Source organism: Protomyctophum parallelum, assembly GCF_964188405.1.
Source record: "Protomyctophum parallelum genome assembly, chromosome: 1".
NCBI lineage: Eukaryota > Metazoa > Chordata > Actinopteri > Myctophiformes > Myctophidae > Protomyctophum > Protomyctophum parallelum.
In genome coordinates this window covers 30,775,962-30,794,024 of record NC_139697.1, presented here as the reverse complement: position 1 = coordinate 30,794,024, position 18,063 = coordinate 30,775,962, and the positions used below count along the sequence as shown (strand labels likewise).

General features: G+C 42.0%; 1 protein-coding gene across 1 annotated transcript; it reads left to right on the top strand.

Annotated features, from left to right (window-relative positions):
• Window positions 1-14,821: 14,821 nt before the first annotated feature.
• On the top strand, window positions 14,822-17,397 carry atp5if1a (ATP synthase inhibitory factor subunit 1a). The gene is made up of 3 exons (XM_083772875.1): window positions 14,822-14,949; window positions 15,264-15,376; window positions 17,041-17,397. The coding sequence occupies exons 1-3, from the start codon at window positions 14,878-14,880 to the stop codon at window positions 17,180-17,182; spliced, it is 327 nt and encodes a 108-aa protein (XP_083629001.1). The 5' UTR covers window positions 14,822-14,877; the 3' UTR covers window positions 17,183-17,397.
• The last annotated feature ends 666 nt before the right edge of the window (window positions 17,398-18,063 follow it).

Here is an 18,063-nt window from a genome sequence, read left to right as displayed (position 1 = left end):
AATCGTCCCCCACAATGTCATGCAATTGTTGAGTTGCAACAATGATGTGTATTCTGTGATCGATAGTGTCTTTATTATAGTCCAGAAAAGTCACATTATTAATTTTCTCTAGTTTATTGCAGTACAGTAAGTACCTCGTTAATCCATCTGCCAGATGTAGGAGGAGAGACCATGTTTACACTTGAACAGAATATCTATAGTTGACATCCATTGAGGAGCAATTGATATTTTCATGTCACTCAACACTCAGCATTCTGAGCCATACAGCTCATAATAATACCGTAAGCTGTCACATCTTGGTTTTTAAAGCTGTACGTGTACTGCTTTAACTTCCAGATGGTTACAAGGTTACAAGGTGGTGTTATGTGTGTGTTCCCTGCTGTGAGGTGCAGGCAGGGACTGATTGAGCTCACACTATTCAATCAACTCATCAGGGCTTAGCTGTTAAAAATCTGGGTAAGAGTTCAGCCCATGGTACAGAGAGGGCATTTGGCAGTGAGGAGCAGCAGCTCTTCATTGCTAGTAAACAGGTGTGTATTGTGCACTAGATCGTATATGGAGGGCAAAGTGTGTGTGCAAACCTGAATCCAATTTTAATTTGTGCATGAAATGAATACAGCCAGGGTTTTTGCTGACATTAGTGGTGGTTACAGGTAACTAACTGAGAGTATAGAAAGATTAAAGAATGCAGGGACTGGCCCAGGCCGTAGCGTAACGGTCTGGGCACCGGACTGGTGGTCCAGTCGCAGTGTGCCGCGGGTTCGACTCCCGGACCCGACACGGCCTTTACTGCATGTCATCCCCCCATCTCTCTCCCGTTTCCTGTCAGCCTACTGTCTGTCCCTTCAAAAATCAATAAAAGGCGTAAGCCGCAAAAAATATAATAATAATAATAATGCAGGGACTAGGGAGAATAACATTCCATACGAACCCTAGTGTGTATATGACCCAGTAGCATGCAGCAAACCAGTGCTGGATGAGATTTGGGAATTTATTTTGATTAATACCTACCTTTTTGGGGAGTTGAAGGACTGTTTTCCTGTGGTGATAGCTATGATCGGGACGGCGGTGGCTCAGGGGTAGAGTGGCCGGATGGGAACCACAAGGTTTGGCAGTTCAAACGCGGGCTCCCCCAGAGTTAGTGTCGAAGTGTCCTTGAGCAAGACACTGAACCCCAAATTGCTCCCGATGTGCAGGTTGGTACCTTGCATGGTTTCCTCCGGCAAATGCACTGGTGTGTCATTTATTTACCATTTATATAATAAATGCACCATTTAGCTAACCTCCCTAAAGAATACATCTAAGAATACAAGTGGCTATGATTTCTTTTAAGGTCTCCCATCTTGGAAGTGACTCTGTACTACGAATTTCCATTTGCACTAATGCAAATAGAAAGTGCTTTACATCAAATTGAAGAAATTGTAAAATTAAATTGGCAACTAAAAAAAAACACATGATTAACATGTACATAAAATGCATTGAGAAGGAAAGCAATTAAGGCCTTTCAATAAAAGTACATTTTAACAAGGGATTTAAAAGCCCTGTTGAAATGAGCCCCCTGGTCTCTCATACCGAGTGACAGATCCACTAGCCTCGAAGGCGTTTTTTATTAGTGATGGGAGATTAATCGGCCAACACATCAGTATTGGCCAATTCTACTTGTTTTTAGATTAATCGGCATCGGTTTGATTAATCAATCAGACCGATTAATTAATCGGTCCGATTAATCGGTCTGTCTTCATAAAGAAGCCCAAAGTAACAGCTTGAACAGATCTACAAGCTCACAATATTAAATATAAAGGTATCATTCAGTGATTCAAAAGAACAAATTAAGCACACTATACCACTTGATGGCTGTGCTTTCAGTCTCTCTCTCCATTCCCCTTGATTGGTGTTGATCCCCCCACCCCCATACCAAAGAAGACTCTTGAATGAAAAACTGTCAAACTATATATTTGCGTCATAATAACTAAGTGCCAGCAGTAGTTTGAGAGTGGTTCCTTATGGAGGGAGTGTGCACTTGCCTCCATATGTTATAATGTTAGCCACAGGGGCCATATGGACCAAGAGAGGCTAATAACAGACTTGGCATAAGGAACATAGAACTTTAGAATACCCATTTATACTTTATTTATAGCGCTATTCTCCTGTCACAACACGCACATGCACCAATGGCTGAATAAAAGCTCAGACGGACACCTTTATACATTATTGATAATTTGATACAGTAATTTCATAAAATTCTCAATGTACAAAATATTTTGTGTTGGTGTGATTTAACATAGACAAAAATACATTTTGAGGGTTGAAATATATATATATTTATATATATTAATTTAAATATAGTAATATATTAATATTGCACATTTAGAGTTGCTGGCCGGCTCCATATATGCATATATAGAGATCTAAGGGTGGGTGACTACTAACTAACTACGGATGGGCGGACGGACGGGTGATACAATTAAATGCTTTCACAGTGCATTAGTGCAATATGTACTTTGCAATGTTCTTTGGCAAGCCAGCTAGCCAGACGGCCAAGAGGTGGAGACAAATAAATGTCTTGAATCTTATGTTAGCAGGATGACATCAACAATAGCAGACAACATTTTCATAATTGTCTCCACCAGGCCGAAGGCATGGGGGAAGAGTATGTTTTGCACTCCGTCCGTCCGTCCGTGTGTCCGTCCGTGTGTGTGTCCGTGAGCAGCTAATCTCCCGCACCGTTAACCCGGTCGATGCCAAATTTTGCACACACACTCCCTGGATGCCAACGATGAACCTCTGCCCCAACATTTCCAGAACGGCCTGTTATAGCGCCACCAGGAGGCCGCTTTGTGCAAAACAACCCGGTCGATGCCAAATTTTGCACACACACTCACTGGATGCCAACGATGATCCTCTGCCCCAGAATTTCCAGAACGGCCTGTTATAGCGCCACCAGGAGGCCGCTTTGTGCAAAACAAGTTTTTGCACAGTACACCTACAGATTTTGTCCAAACATCGCGCAAATTGGTACACAGTCTCTCTAGAGCCATTCAACGAAACTGGTCTTTCAGATTTCTCAGACTCCATCCTGATTGGTTAAGATTGGCTTCCAAAGTTCACAGGAGTGCTCAGTTTCAAACAAAATGCTGCAAATCATGAACACATCGCGTGATTTCCGTGAAATTGTGCACGCACATTCCCACTAGGCCGAGGAAGAAATGCCACATGAACAATTTCAACTCAGCCTCAAGGTGGCGCTATAACTGGCCGAAAAGTGTTTTTACCTCTAATTTACTTTTGTTGCCCTTTTATCCAACCACCAGATGAAGGCAAGCTGCAATGTCCTACATTCCTATCCTGGTGGAGACCTGTGCCCAGAAGGGCACTTTTTCTAGTTAAGTACTGTAATCGGCTGCATATGTTGGTTAGGCTATGTCAGTGTCGTCCGTCGGCCAATCAACCTATGCAACAATAACAAACTGGGGATGTACTGTACAATAAATGCACATGGTGTGGGAGTGTGCAGATGTTGTTCGTTTTTGGTGTAGAGTTTCAGAAGTACTATCTGCCAGGAAAACTCCCCCCTGACAGGTGTACATGACAAATCAAGTCTACGACTGGGACATCAAGATTGAGGAAGAAGCCAGCCAACCAAATGAACCCATCGCTACCAGCTCCCAACAACCAGCACCAACTTTACGCACCAACCAGCAGAGCGCACAGCAGCAGCACAGCTCAACCTCATCTCACCACCAGCAGAGAGAGCCTGTGCAGTCTCAGTCTGACAGCGACTTCACCCTCGACAGCGATTCCAGCCAACCCTCCAGCGAACAGCCTTTTTTAGGACAACGCAGGAGGTTCAACGGCCGAAAAAGAAATGCAGGAGGGGGAAGAGGTGACGCCAACACCGGGAACGCTGGGAAGTGTCCATGGACGCGCAGTCAGAAACGGTAATCAACATATCCTAATAATCAACTGCAGAGAAAACGGCTTTAAAGGAACTTATGGACTTGGTTATTAAACCTGCCGACAAGGGAGGGGCTATTTGCATCCAAGATGCTGCCAAATATAAAGCAGAAATTCAATACATCAAAAACAATCATAATAATAATAATAAATAAAGCAAGACAGGTACTTAACAATTGGAAAAAGAAAATTAAAAGAAAATAAAATAACAGTCATCAGAGATGTTGGCATGATTTAAGTTTTTCTAATGCTTTGGATAAGATGTCAAGTGTGTTTTCTTGTGCCCCATTGGATGGAGCTATAGAGAGTTCCAGAGAGATCATTAATGAGATGATCCTTTTTGATTGATTGATTGAAATATTTATTAACAGTTTGTAGAATTTACAGTACATTTTAAGCACAAACTCAATACAAAGACTGTCAACTGTGAGTGGACGACCCAATTAAGCATTACACTTGTTTACAACAGGGTCCACATTGTTCAATTCATCAAAACATTTAAAGACATACAAACATTTAGAGACATACAAATAGACATTTCTATGTAGCTAAAGAACAGAACAGGAATTCATCATATGGGAAGCAAAAAAGGGAAAAGATACAATATACAGTGAGGGAAAATGGGGTGGGGGGGATTCAGATTTTACAGAGGCCAGTTTCGAATTGCAGCCATCCGTAGGTGCCCTTTGAGAGCGGTTTTGAAGGAGTCAAGGGATTCACATGTCTTAATGACTGTTGGTAGGGCGTTCCACATTTTGGTGGCATAGGAGCGAAAATAATTTAGTCCCTTGTTTGTGCCGAATCTGGGTTGTACATGGTTTGTTGCACTCCCTCTGGTGTTGTGGGTGTGGACTTCGTTTACATTAAGGAAGTATTTAGACAGGTACATGGGTATCTTGGTGGTGTATCGAATCTTGTGGACCAGACCCATTGCAAGATGCTGTACTCTGTCGACGACCCTAAGCCATCCCAGCCTGTCAAAGTGGGCAGGGGTGAGATTGTGAGACCTCAAGTTTATGGGGAGGTTTCCATCTTAGGACGAGCAGTTTTTTTGCAGCTGTCAGCCCTAAGAGTAGGAGTCTTCTACGTGGCATTGTTAATGTCAACCCAATCGCTGAATCATCATTCAACTAGAAAATATTAGGCTAGAGGAAATTCTAGTTTCCATTACCTCAGATAGTACTTATTTTGTAACTCATTTTTCACCCCTGTGTCAATTATCTAATGTGATCCTGGGCTCTACACACCCTCCGCCAACCTAGTCCCCATATATGGGGGACATGGGGAGAGCAACGGACTTGAACTCATGCTTCCTTCATGCCTGAGTGTCCCAAGTTACTCCTTTACACCTGTCAGGGGGGAGTTCTCCTGGCAGATAGTACTTCTGAAACTGGTGTGGACACTCCCACACCATGTGCATGTATTGTACAGTACATCTCCAGTTTGTTAAAATATTAGGCTAGAGGGGAATTCTAGTTCCTATTACCTCAGATAGTACTTCTGAAATTCTAGACCAAAAACGTCTGGACACTCCCACACCATGTGGCATGTGCATGTATTGTACAGTACATCCCCAGTTTGTTATTGTTGCATAGGTTGAATAGTGAAACAGATAAAAAATTACAATACATCAAAAACAATCATAATAATAAATGAAGCAAGACAGGTACTTTACCATTGGAAATTTTTAATTAAAAGAAAAGAAAATAAGTCATCAGAGATGTTGGCATGATTTAAGTTTTTCTAATGCTGTGGATAAGATGTCAAGTGTGTTTTCTTGTGCCCCATTGGATGGAGCTATAGAGTTCCAGAGAGATCATGTCCATTAACAGTTTGACTGCCGCTAATTGTTTAATCCGGGGTACGATGCGTGCTTTTTACGACATTCCCACCTTTTGATTTTAAAATATTTTTTATCCCACGATTTTGTAACCCATTTTTCACCCCTGTGTCAATTATCTAGTGTGATCCTGGGCTCTACACACCCTCCGCCAACCTAGTCCCCATATATGGGGGACATGGGGAGAGCAATGGACTTGAACTCATGCTTCCTTCATTCCTGAGTGTCCCAAGTTACTCCTTTACACCTGTCAGGGGGGAGTTTTCCTGGCAGATAGTACTTCTGAAACTGGTGTGGACACTCCCACACCATGTGCATGTATTGTACAGTACGTCCCCAGTTTGTTAAAATATTAGGCTAGAGGAGAATTCTAGTTCCCATTACCTCAGATAGTACTTCTGAAAGTCTAGACCAAAAACCATTGATATCTGGACACTCCCACACCATGTGCATGTATTGTACAGTACGTCCCCAGTTTGTTATTGTTGCATAGGTTGAACAGTGAAACAGATAAAAAATTACAATACAAGACACCTGTCAGGGGGGAGTTTTCCTGGCAGATAGTACTTCTGAAACTCTAGACCAAAAACGAATAACATCTGTCTGGACACTCCCACACCATGTGCATGTATTGTACAGTACATCCCCATGTATTGTACAGTACATCTCCAGTTTGTTATTGTTGCATAGGTTGAACAGTGAAACAGATGAAAAATTACAATACATCAAAAACAATCATAATAATAATAAATAAAGCAAGACAGGTACTTTACCATTGGAAAAAGAAAATTAAAAGAAAAGAAAATAACAGTCATCAGATGTTGGCATGATTTAAGTTTTTCTAATGCTGTGGATAGGATGTCAAGTGTGTTTTCTTGTGCCCCATTGGATGGAGCTATAGAGAGTTCCAGAGAGATCATGTCCATTAATGAGAGGAACCATTGTGAGTTTATGGGGAGGTTTCCATCTTAGGACGAGCAGTTTTTTTTGCAGCTGTCAGCCCTAAGAGTAGGAGTCTTCTACGTGGCATTGTCAATGTCAACCCAATCGCTGAATCATCATTCAACTAGAAAATATTAGGCTAGAGGGGAATTCTAGTTCCCAAACTTCCCATTACTTCAGGTAACTTTTTTTAAATTTTTATCCCACGATTTTGTAACCCATTTTTCACCTGTGTCAATTGGCTCTACACACCCTCCGCCAACCTAGTCCCCATATATGGGGGACATGGGGAGAGCAACGGACTTGAACTCATGCTTCCTTCATGCCTGAGTGTCCCAAGTTACTCCTTTACACCTGTCAGGGGGGAGTGTTCCTGGCAGATAGTACTTTTGAAACACTAGATAGCAGATAGTACTTCTGAAATTCATGGTGTGGACACTCCCACACCATGTGCATGTATTGTACAGTACATCCACAGTTTGTTAAAATATTAGGCTAGAGGGGGATTCTAGTTCCCATTACCTCAGATAGTACTTCTGAAATTCTAGACCAAAAACGATTGATATCTGGACACTCCCACACCATGTGCATGTATTGTACAGTATGTACAGTCTGTTATTGTTGCATAGGGTGCAACAATGAACTTGATCTTAATTGTGGTAACTGAAGCACTTGCACAAAACACACTCTTCCCCCAGCGGTTCTTGTATTTCTTTTACTGAGGATATTAGGAATATGCTTAGGGTTAGGCATTGTTTTACTGAGGATAATGTTAGGAATTCTTTTAGGGTTATATATTATTTTACTAAGGTTAAGGTTAGGTTTATAGGCTTTTTATTTGGTGGCAACCGTTCCAAAGTCTCCGGATTTGACCCCGGGGGAGCTTGCTATGGGGTTTGCTGATGCGTTCTTGTATTGAATTGTCATGGATCTCTTATTTTTATCTACCCCTTCCTCCTTCAAGGAAAAGAGCCAGAGAAGAAGAAATAAAGACAGCAGGAATGCAAAACGAGAGCGGGAGTGGCAGAAAAACTTTGAGGTGTGTTCCAGTTAAAGTGAATGCCTAACCAAACTATTAGAACGCACAATGAACTTGTCCGTCTATAATTTATCCATCGTTGCCTTGTTTATCAGGAAACGAGAGACGGGCGAGTGGACAGCTGGAGAACCTTCCAGGCCAAAGGAAAGAAAAAGGAGAAGAAAAACAGGTCATTTCTCAAGCCTCCAAAAGTTAAAATGGAGCAGCGAGAATGAGCGAGGCTCTGATTTTCTGCAAGGTTCTAATGTGACATTTGGAACCTCGCTCCCCATCGTCAGTCAGGGTTCCACCTTAGTAGTTTTTACGTCATCCTGGTTCTTTTTCCCAAGACCCACTACCCCTGAGATAACTGTAGTTTTGTGCTTTGGTTTTTTGTTTCTCCCTAATGTACATATTTGTTATCCGAAATGTTTGAGAGCATGATTATGATAGCAACTCTGCTCTCCTGATGAAGAAAAAAAAAGTTCTCTTCCAGTTATGTAACAGAGAGTAAGAGTATCACAGTTTTTGCTTTCTTTTTTTTACTCGGTAATAAAGCTTGTTCATAACAAGCATATTCTGCTGTGGTCTACCATATGATCTTGTAATTGCGTGACTAAACACGTACACTATTTAAGGGCAAAGTGGAGATATGACAATTATATACATTTTACATTAAATGGAGAACAAAACTGAAATTGAAAGGATGCAAACAAGAAAAAAAGATTAATTCAGTTTTCAGTTTCTCAAATGCAGTTTTTGTTTTTATTGTTTATTTGTTTTATCACAGCCTGTGTGACAGACAAGACAGTGTTGTCTGCACTGACCTTATCGGTTTTCATTGATATACGGTAGGACAAGTATTGTCTTGCATCCTTTAGGTTTTGGTAAGCGTTTCTATTATAATTAAAAAATGTATGTAATATTAGATTAATATTGTTCAGCCAAGGACATATAAGGACCTGATTCATTACAGTAAATGTTTTAATCCCCGCTTCTTCCTGCCGGCGTGTCGAAGCCAAGGTGGTGGGTTGAAGTGTAAATGAGCAAGAACTGCACCATCCGTAGTTAGTAGTCACCCACCCTTAGATCTCCATATATGCATATATGGAGCCGGCCAGCAACTCTAAATCTGCAATATTAATATATTACTATATTTAAATTAATATACATAAAAAGTAGTTATCATGAAACATGCGTATACGAACGTAACAGTGGAATATCTATATAATGAAACTATAGTATATAAACTATACATACTATACTATACTATACTATACTATACTATACTATACATATATACTATAAAGTGCTATGACTACATAAAATGCAATTTCTAGTGCTGTCTAGTGTCTACGTAACATGCTATAAGTCTGTATTAAAGGCTATCTAAGTCTACATAAAGTTCTATCTAAGGGGCTAGGGTAAGGGCTACTACAGGCCATGATGGAGTCTGAAAAGGTGGGTTTTCAGACTCCGGCGGAAGATTGGGAATGAGGCTGCAGTTCTGATTGTAATGGGAAGTGCATTCCATAGTTTTGGAGCCAGAAGGGAGAAGAGTTTGGGACGTGTGGAGCGTTTTCCCGGCGTTTTAGTGACGGTACTTCCAGCTTCCCCGCATTGGCTGATCTGAGTGCGCGGGAGGGTTTGTAGGGTTCGATCATACTTGCAAGATATGGGGGAGCCATATCTTTGGTTGCTTTGAATGCCAGCATCAGTTTTGTATTCTGTGCGGGCAGCGACCGGGAGCCAATGGAGGGATCGGAGAAGGGGGAGATGTGTGAGGCTGGTTGTGAGGCTGGTTGAAGACCAAGCGAGCTGCGGCATTTTGGATCAGTTGGAGAGGCTTAAAGGACAACTTTAGTTTTTTTCCACCAAGTTTCATGTTTTAGGTTGTTATTAGAGAAAGTAAAAGATGAGTGTTAATTTCTTTTCATTTGCTGCTTTCTTTCGTTTTAGAGATTTTAGCTCTTTTTGACAGGGGGGCGTTCGAGCATGGGGCTAAATATGTATTTTCTTACAAAATCTTATGGTGATTTATCTTTGTATTATTTACTATAGTCCTAATAAACCCCAGGAAATTACATCTGGCCACAGAAGATCACAGGATCTACTGAATGTGAAGGTAGCCTACTGGGGGAAGGCTTATACTGTGTGTATAGGCTCAATATGTCAGTTTGTCACATTCAATAGATCCTGTGATCTTTTGTGGTCAGATGTAATTTCTTGGGGTTTATTAGGACTATAGTAAATAATAATAAAAATTATCGCCATAATATTTTGTAAAGAAATACATATTTAGCCCCATGCTCGAATGCCCCCGCCCCCCTGTCAAAAACTGCTAAAATCCCCAAAACAAAAGAAAGCAGCAAATGAAAGAAAATGAACACTCACCTTTTAGTTTCTCTAATAACAACCTAAAACATGAACCTTAGTTGAAAAAAACTAAAGTTGTCCTTTAAGTGCACATGCCGGTAGGCCAGTAAGGAGGGAGTTACAATAGTCAAGTTTTGACAAGACTGTTAGCTGGGCTGATTCCTGGGTGAGGAACGGTCTAATTCGTCGAGTGACAGCTGTGATGTGTGTTTTGAACAAGAGCTGACTGTCCAGGACAACACCAAGGTTCCTGGCTGTTGGGACAGACGTCAGGGCGTTGTCTACGGAAATAGTTAGCTCCCGATTGATTTTCCATTGGATTTAAAATTAATTAATTTCAACACAGTACCTGTATTGACTTCAAACTTGATTGCCTGTGCTGTTTCCAGTCTAGATGGATAAACAGTTAGGGTTGGGTTTGGGAAGTGCTTCTCATTTATCGCTCTGAATCAGTTTGCTGATTGCTTGGCAAACAACAACATGGTACGACCAAGTACAAATTAGGCACTTGAAGGCACCTGAATGGATCAAGCATACAAAGTTGTAAAATGAATAGGCTATACATGCCTCATACTGATACCAATTACATAATGTTACATAATGTTACATAAAACAATACTGCAATGCAAGTTAATGCTGAGGAGGAGTAGCATGTTGGCAGAGCTACTGTGAAAGCGCGGCATTCATGCAAGGACAATCACTGTGTCACATATTGTAAGCTCTGTGTCACCTTACTTTGTCTTTGCTCAGGTTGGTGCTGCTGCTGTTGCCAGGATACTATTACCTATGGCAACACTTCCGCCAGCGAGGTGAGCTGCAGTGAGCAAATCCAGCTTCTGCTTTCAGCCAGAAGTCATTGATATATCCATACATGCACATGTGCACACACGTGCCGCACACATGCATGCGCATGCACGCACACACACACACACACACACACACACACACACACACACACACACACACACACACACAATTTGTTTATGTCTGTTAGGTGCAGCAGGAACGGATTAACCCCTACGAGGGACCCAGGGCCAGTATTTGTTTTGGGGGGTGCCCTTAGCGCGCATGCACATAAACTTTGGTGGTTTTGACCTAAATTTAACACAATCAACAGCCAATGAAGGTCCCCACTCCAGGAGCCCTTTTCAGGGCCTCAGACCCAGTACCGTGCAGCCCAGTTTCCCTGAACTGCCCCTGAAGGCCAAGGGGCCCTTGCCCCTGGGCCCCACCGGCCCAATGGCTAATTTGAGTAAGGTTGCAGTAAGGTTGAATGCAACGTTACTGCACTGTGCAGTAATGTTGCATTCACAAAATCATGGCATGTGTATTCATGATACAATAACCATGTCACTCGGTACTCTGTGGGTATAAGTAACAGAGTCTCTGCCATATATGGCGTCTGCCAATTATAGCAGAGACAGCACTTTGACTCCTTTTTCAGCATCCAAGATGTTGAAACTCCACTAACTGTGGTATATGTCCTACCTAGGCTGCCAAATATAAATATAAATACTGCACCTATAGCCCAGCTCTGAGATGGCATGAAAACACACACATTTGAAATATTTAATATTTATTTATGTTCACAAACAAAAGTACAAGAATGCCTTGTACAAAGGGCAAGACACTGCCAGTGCAGTCCGACAATAGGAAAACAGACAGTTACAAAGTGCCTATAAGGCATAACATTATACAATACAGTTGACATACTTGTCAGACACAGCATAAATCATGGATAAAGGAAACAATGCCCCCTCCAAATTGAGCAGCTTCCTATAATAGCTGATACTGAGCATGAGCAGTACGTTGCTAACTATTGCCCCTATGGTTTGCCCCCAAATCATTTTGGGGGGTCCCCAGAACATGCAGTATTTGTAAGTGTATACGGTATCTGCACATCAAACCATCACTGCATCACCCCCCCCCCCCCCCCCCCCCACACACACACACACACACACACACACACAAAATAAAGGTGCATGCACATTTGAAATGTGTCATGGTTTACTTTAAAGGGTTCCACTTCCTCCTACAAGAAATTGTTTTTTGACAAGACATGAAAAAGAAGAAAAGAGGAGGGGCCACAAACTCATTGGCCAGGCAATTTACAATTTACAATTTAGGCATTTAGCAGACGCTCTTAATCCAGAGCGACTTACATTAAGCAACAACAAAAAAGCATGGGAATACATCACATAAAAACATTTATCATGAAACATGCGTAAGCTGAGAAAGTAACAGTGGAATATCTAATGAAACTATACATATAAACTATACATCTATACTACTATGCTATACATATGTACTATGACGTGCTATGACTACATACAATGCCATTATAGTGCTGTCTACATAACATGCTATAAGTCTGTATCAAATGCTATCTAAGTCTACAGAAATGCTATCTAAGGGGGTGGAGGTAAGTCCTATGGGCCATGATGGAGTCTGAAAAGGTGGGTTTTCAGACTACGGCGGAAGATTGGGAGTGATGCTGCAGTTCTGACTGCAATGGGAAGTGCATTCCACAGTTTTGGAGCCAGAAGGGAGAAGAGTTTGGGACGTGTGGAGCGTTGTCCCGGCGTTTTTAGTGAGGGTACTTCCAGCTTCCCTGCGTTGGCTGATCTGAGTGCGCGGGAGGGTTTGTAGGGTTCGATCCAACGGCGTCAACTCTGCGGGTGCTCAGGAGCAGAAGCACCCACAGGCAAAATAATAAGCCAATATCAATATGCAGTATATGCACCCACTGTCCACTGAAATGTCCCTTCCCCAGTGGTCATGTTGTTGAAACAAGATGCTGAAACAATGTAATGTGTTTGTTGTCTCCACCAGGCCGAAGGCATGGGGAGAGAGTATGTTTTGCACTCCGTCCGTCCGTCCGTCCGTCCGTGTGTGTGTGTGTGTGTGTGTGTCCGTCCGTGAACAGCTAATCTCGGCCACCGTTAACCCGGTCGATGCCAAATTTTGCACACACACTCCCTGGATGCCAACGATGAACCTCTGCCCCAAACTTTCCAGAACGGCCTGTTATAGCGCCACCAGGAGGCCGCTTTGTGCAAAACAGGTTTTTGCACAGCACACCTACAGATTTTGTCCAAACATCACGCAAATTGGTACACAGTCTCTCTAGAGCCAACCAAACCGGTCTTTCAGATTTCTCACACTCCATCCTGATTGGTTAAGATTGGCTTCCAAAGTTCACAGGAGTGCTCAGTTTCAAACAAAATGCTGCAAATCATGAACACATCGCGTGATTTCCGTGAAATTGTGCACCCACATTCCCACTAGGCCGAGGACAAAATGCCACATGAACAATTTCAACTCAGCCTCAAGGTGGCGCTATAACTGGCCGAAAAGTGTTTTTACCTCTAACTGCACGGATCTGTGGATAACCTGGTGGAGACCTGTGCCCAGAAGGGCACCTTTTCTAGTTGTGAACTGAAACACTGTGTTCATTAGCAAACTGTAAATAACACCCACACCCACTAGACTTCGACCTATGTCAGTGTGGGAAGCTTCCCTTTGTGTTAGGGTTCCACACACAGCACTTTGGTGAGTGTTCTGTCCTCTCCCTTCAGTAGCAGGGCTTGCCTATATCACCGGAACTAGATCGACACAGGTTACCATCAGTGGTTACGGTTAATACTAGGCTACTTACTACATAAGAGAAGAGTACTGCTGAGGCAGACAACCCACAACACTCCAGGTTAGAGGAAATCCTTATAGGTGCAAGGCTCGATGATGCATAATAGAATGAATGTACAATCAATCAATCACCACAGCAGCAGTGGCTCAAACCCGGGCTCCCCCAGAGTTTGTTGTCAAAGTGTCCTTGAGCAAGACACTGAACCCCTGATGTGCGGGTTGGTGCTTTGCATGGTTTCCACTGCCATTGGTGTATGAATTTAATGCACAATCTATGTAAAGCATAAGCCCTCAATGAATTGAATTGAATTGCATTGAATTGAATGGGGCATTGGGGTGTTGTACTAATTTGCTTATTTCCATCGCTCAAAAATATTTTCTTTTCTCTTCATAATGTAAATAGTATCCCAAGCAGCACACTTTACTACTTATTTCAATAGAAAGAAGCAAATTAGCCCAAAAACCCAACCCCCATTGAGGGCTTATAATAGGAAATAGCCATTAATGCACTTTTGCACAAAATAACACCTGGACCTCTTTGGTGGGGACGTAACAATACAAATAAAGGTAAGAAAGCCTTCTAGCATCGAATTCTCCTTTAATGGGAAAGGTATTTAATTCATTTTTACATCTGTATGAAATTAGCTCTACCAGTATGTCACCTGTTGCAAATCCAGCAAGTCGACCTTTGTACTCTTACTGGGTGTAACTCATGCAGTTGGTTGAATGATAAGAAAACTAATTATATAGTAGGCCCATATGTGCTGTCACTGCTGTGACCAGCCGAGCCCAGGTGCCACACAGACACAGTTCCTTGAACTGACTGAGCCTTTAATGGTGTTTCCACTTCAAAGGCTGGCAGCTGTAGCCTGTGCTGCTGTCTGCTGAGGTATCTTTGCGTTTAATATGTATATGACTTTATTTTATTTTTTAATAGCTTTTTTTGTTTGTTTGCAGCTATCACCACCAGGCGGCAGTAGAGAATCGACCAGACGTGCCTCTGCCCATGCTCTGCCCTCTGTCTATGACTTTGTACCACGCCCATGTTCTCAGTCAGTACAGTAGTTGTGGCTGACAGTCTGAACAGAACGTGACACAAACAATGGCGAAACTTCTTACTAGACCTGTCTTTAGGGGCTACGTCGCCTCCCAGATCCGAATGTCCTCTGATCAGGTAAATGTAAGGTGGCTTGTGGCTTGCTGAACGATAAGTTGTATTTAATAGCTGGTGGCGGCTCACGATAGCAAGGCCATATCGCTAAGGACTCGGAGCGTCGACGTAACAACTGGGCTGTTTGTCTACAAGCTTATAACGCATTGCATGCATGTAGATTTATCACTGAAGCTTCTAATCTAAATGGATGTGTATGCATTGCTCAATTATGTGAAACCTGCAGTTTCACACAAATAACGTTATTATTGGTGGTCTCTAGTCGTTTAAAAACATTAACGATAAATCACCATTCTTTCTCATACATTACACTTTAGCTCGGTGAGTTGGGTAAAGGAGCAGGGAAGGGAGGAGGTGGAGGAGGCTCCGTGAGAGAGGCAGGAGGAGCGTTTGGAAAAAGACAAGCTGCAGAGGAGGAGAGATACTTCAGGTACCGTGGTCCCCTCCCTCTGCCTCTCTCTCCCCCCCCTGGTTACAACTATAGCCTAATGATGTACCACTTTTCTTGCTCTTGAATCCATTTTGCAGTGGTGGAAAAAGTACTTACATCTCTTACTTAAAAAAGGACCTTTACTCAAGTACATTTTGAATACTTGAATACTGATACCTTTACTAAAGGTATTGGTATCAAAATGTACTTAAAGTGCCAAAAGTAAAAGTAGTAATCATTATGTATTGTAGAATGTCTCATTTCAAGTTTTCAAATGTATGAAAGTCTTTTGATAATAGCAGATCTACAAGCTCACAATGCGTCGCAATCTATTTTCAAATGGCTGAAATGTATATAGGGCTGAAGTGGTTACCGTATGTTTTGTAATAATAATACAAATCTACAAAGTAGGCCTAACTAGTAACTAAAGTTTTCAAATAAATGTTGTGGAGTAAAAGTACAATATTTAGATGTAGTGGAGTATAGCCTAAGTAAAAGTACTGGAAATTTGAAATACTCAAGTAAAGTACAAATACCTCAGAATTGTACTTGAGTAAATGTACTTATACACCTCTGCCAATTTGACGCAATCACAATTATCAGAGTGGTTCCCAATCTTTTCCCTGTCACGGACACCCATTTGAAAAAGATATGCCAGGGACCCCTCCATAGATTTGTAGGGCTCTAGCAGTGATTCTCAACCTGTTTAATTTCAAGGACTGCCAGTGTGACATGCATGGATCCCCCCATTTAATGGCATTTCTACCCCCCCCCCAATTTATATTGTAAATTCAATGTTAATTTTACTCTGTACCAAATTGACCCGTTAGGGTCCATTTCGTTCCATTTGTACACTCTCTGAGTTACAGACCCATGGGTCCATTTGGTTCCTAATTATCATTTAGCTGGGGGACCCCCTGGAACTCCCTCAAGGACCCCTAGGGGTCCCCGGACCCCACTTTGGGAACCATTGATGTAAGGTATAATGTCTGCCCTAGGTAGTCATTGTCGGGAGATAATTCACTGACAGGGCGTTTAACCACCGACGCGAAACAGAGGTGGTTAATCACCTTGAAGGTTTAGCTGTAAATCAGTGTATAGTAGGAGAGTAGCGACATGCTTTGATCTTGCCGCAAAGTGGGTGCCTATGGGCTATAGTTCCAAACATTGCTCCTATGGCTGGAACTATCCCATTGGGATAGAATGAGCACTTCCGCATTCCATTGTTACAATGGGAGTCAACGCTAGTGTCGCCACTCTCTTACTATATTACTCTGCTCAGTCTGCTGTAAATGACATTGTGTACTGCGTTTACATGGCTTTCATGTTGTAAACAGCAGTAAATCAAGCAGGGCGCAGCAGGTGCTCCGAGAGTGTGATTAGGTCTGTTATAGAGCGGAGCGGTCATTATCAAGAAATAACAGACCACTGAATTCAGCGATTGACCAATCAGAATCAAGCATTCAACCAAGCCATGTAATATAATAATACTTTATTGTGCTTTGTAGCATGACCCCACCCCCCAGTTTTACTATAATTGTGTGCTCATGTAGGCTTCTTTACAGTTACACCATAACATCTCATAATTTGTGTATTCTGTATTATTTAATTTTAAAATATGTATCCCTCCTCCACACCAAACCACTTTTCCATCCATGTTGCAGGCAAAAGGAGAAGGAGCAGATGGCAGCGTTGAGAAAACACCACGAAGAGGAGATCGATCACCACAAGAAGGAGATGGAACGTCTACAGAAGGAGATTGACCGCCATAAGGGCAAAATCAGAAAGCTGAAGCACGATGACTGATCCTGGATGATATTTTATCACTGCTGTTCATCACAATCTGGCCTTAAAAGGCAAACTCTGATATGTTTGTCAAGTCAATGTTCAGAGGATGTGTTTACAATGCATTGTGGCAGGTTCCGTGCCATTATTATTTATAGAATTAGCTCAATTTCACTACAGTGCCTGATGGTGTTATGAATAAAGCATTATTTTTTTCCATTACAATGTTGTACACATTTCCCCCAAACCGTATAAGATGTCCCGAAACTGACATTAATTTAGACGTAAATATCTGGAGTTCTTTTAGTTATTCTTTTTTTATCACGGCAGGGCAAGTTTATCTGTAGCAGTTTCATGCACAAAGGCATATAATAAGGGATTTTCTCAAATAGTTTTTCTCTGTTATCAATGGTGCAGGTGTGCAGCGATATTTGTGGTAATCTCATTACATTTTAAGGTGTGGTTACTGGTTGGTTGCCTGGTGATGAGGCCTGCGCTCGAATTATGTTAAAGCACTTGCCGATCATATTCATATTACACTGAACGCCCATTCACATTTAGAGTCTCAGACAGACCAGAAATTTTGACTTTATTGAAAAGTAGTCTGTGTATTTCGAGTTATGTATCTCTTGATTCTCTTTCATTGAATGGGGTGGTTCATAGTAGATTGGGTGGTTCAGGTCACATGACGCGATGTCCAGCGCTAACACCACCAAAACCAACAAACCCTCCACTTGGTTGTCCCCAGAGCCATAGAGTAAGAGTTACGACAACTCGGTTCACTTCATGGGGCCAGCCAGTCCAATGGCGGCTCCTACATAGACTTCTATTGAGAATGGGGACAGCAAATAGGGACATGTCCTGGATCAATCAATGATATCAAATCAATCCCTTTATTTTAG

What these genes read in the sequence shown, in the direction of transcription:
- atp5if1a (XM_083772875.1), top strand. Translation starts at nt 14,878, where the DNA reads ATGGCGAAACTTCTTACTAGACCTGTCTTTAGGGGCTACGTCGCCTCC. An exon ending in TCCGAATGTCCTCTGATCAG is followed by an intron (nt 14,950 to 15,263) that starts GTAAATGTAAGG and finishes ATTACACTTTAG; the next exon opens with CTCGGTGAGTTGGGTAAAGG. An exon ending in GAGGAGGAGAGATACTTCAG is followed by an intron (nt 15,377 to 17,040) that starts GTACCGTGGTCC and finishes TCCATGTTGCAG; the next exon opens with GCAAAAGGAGAAGGAGCAGA.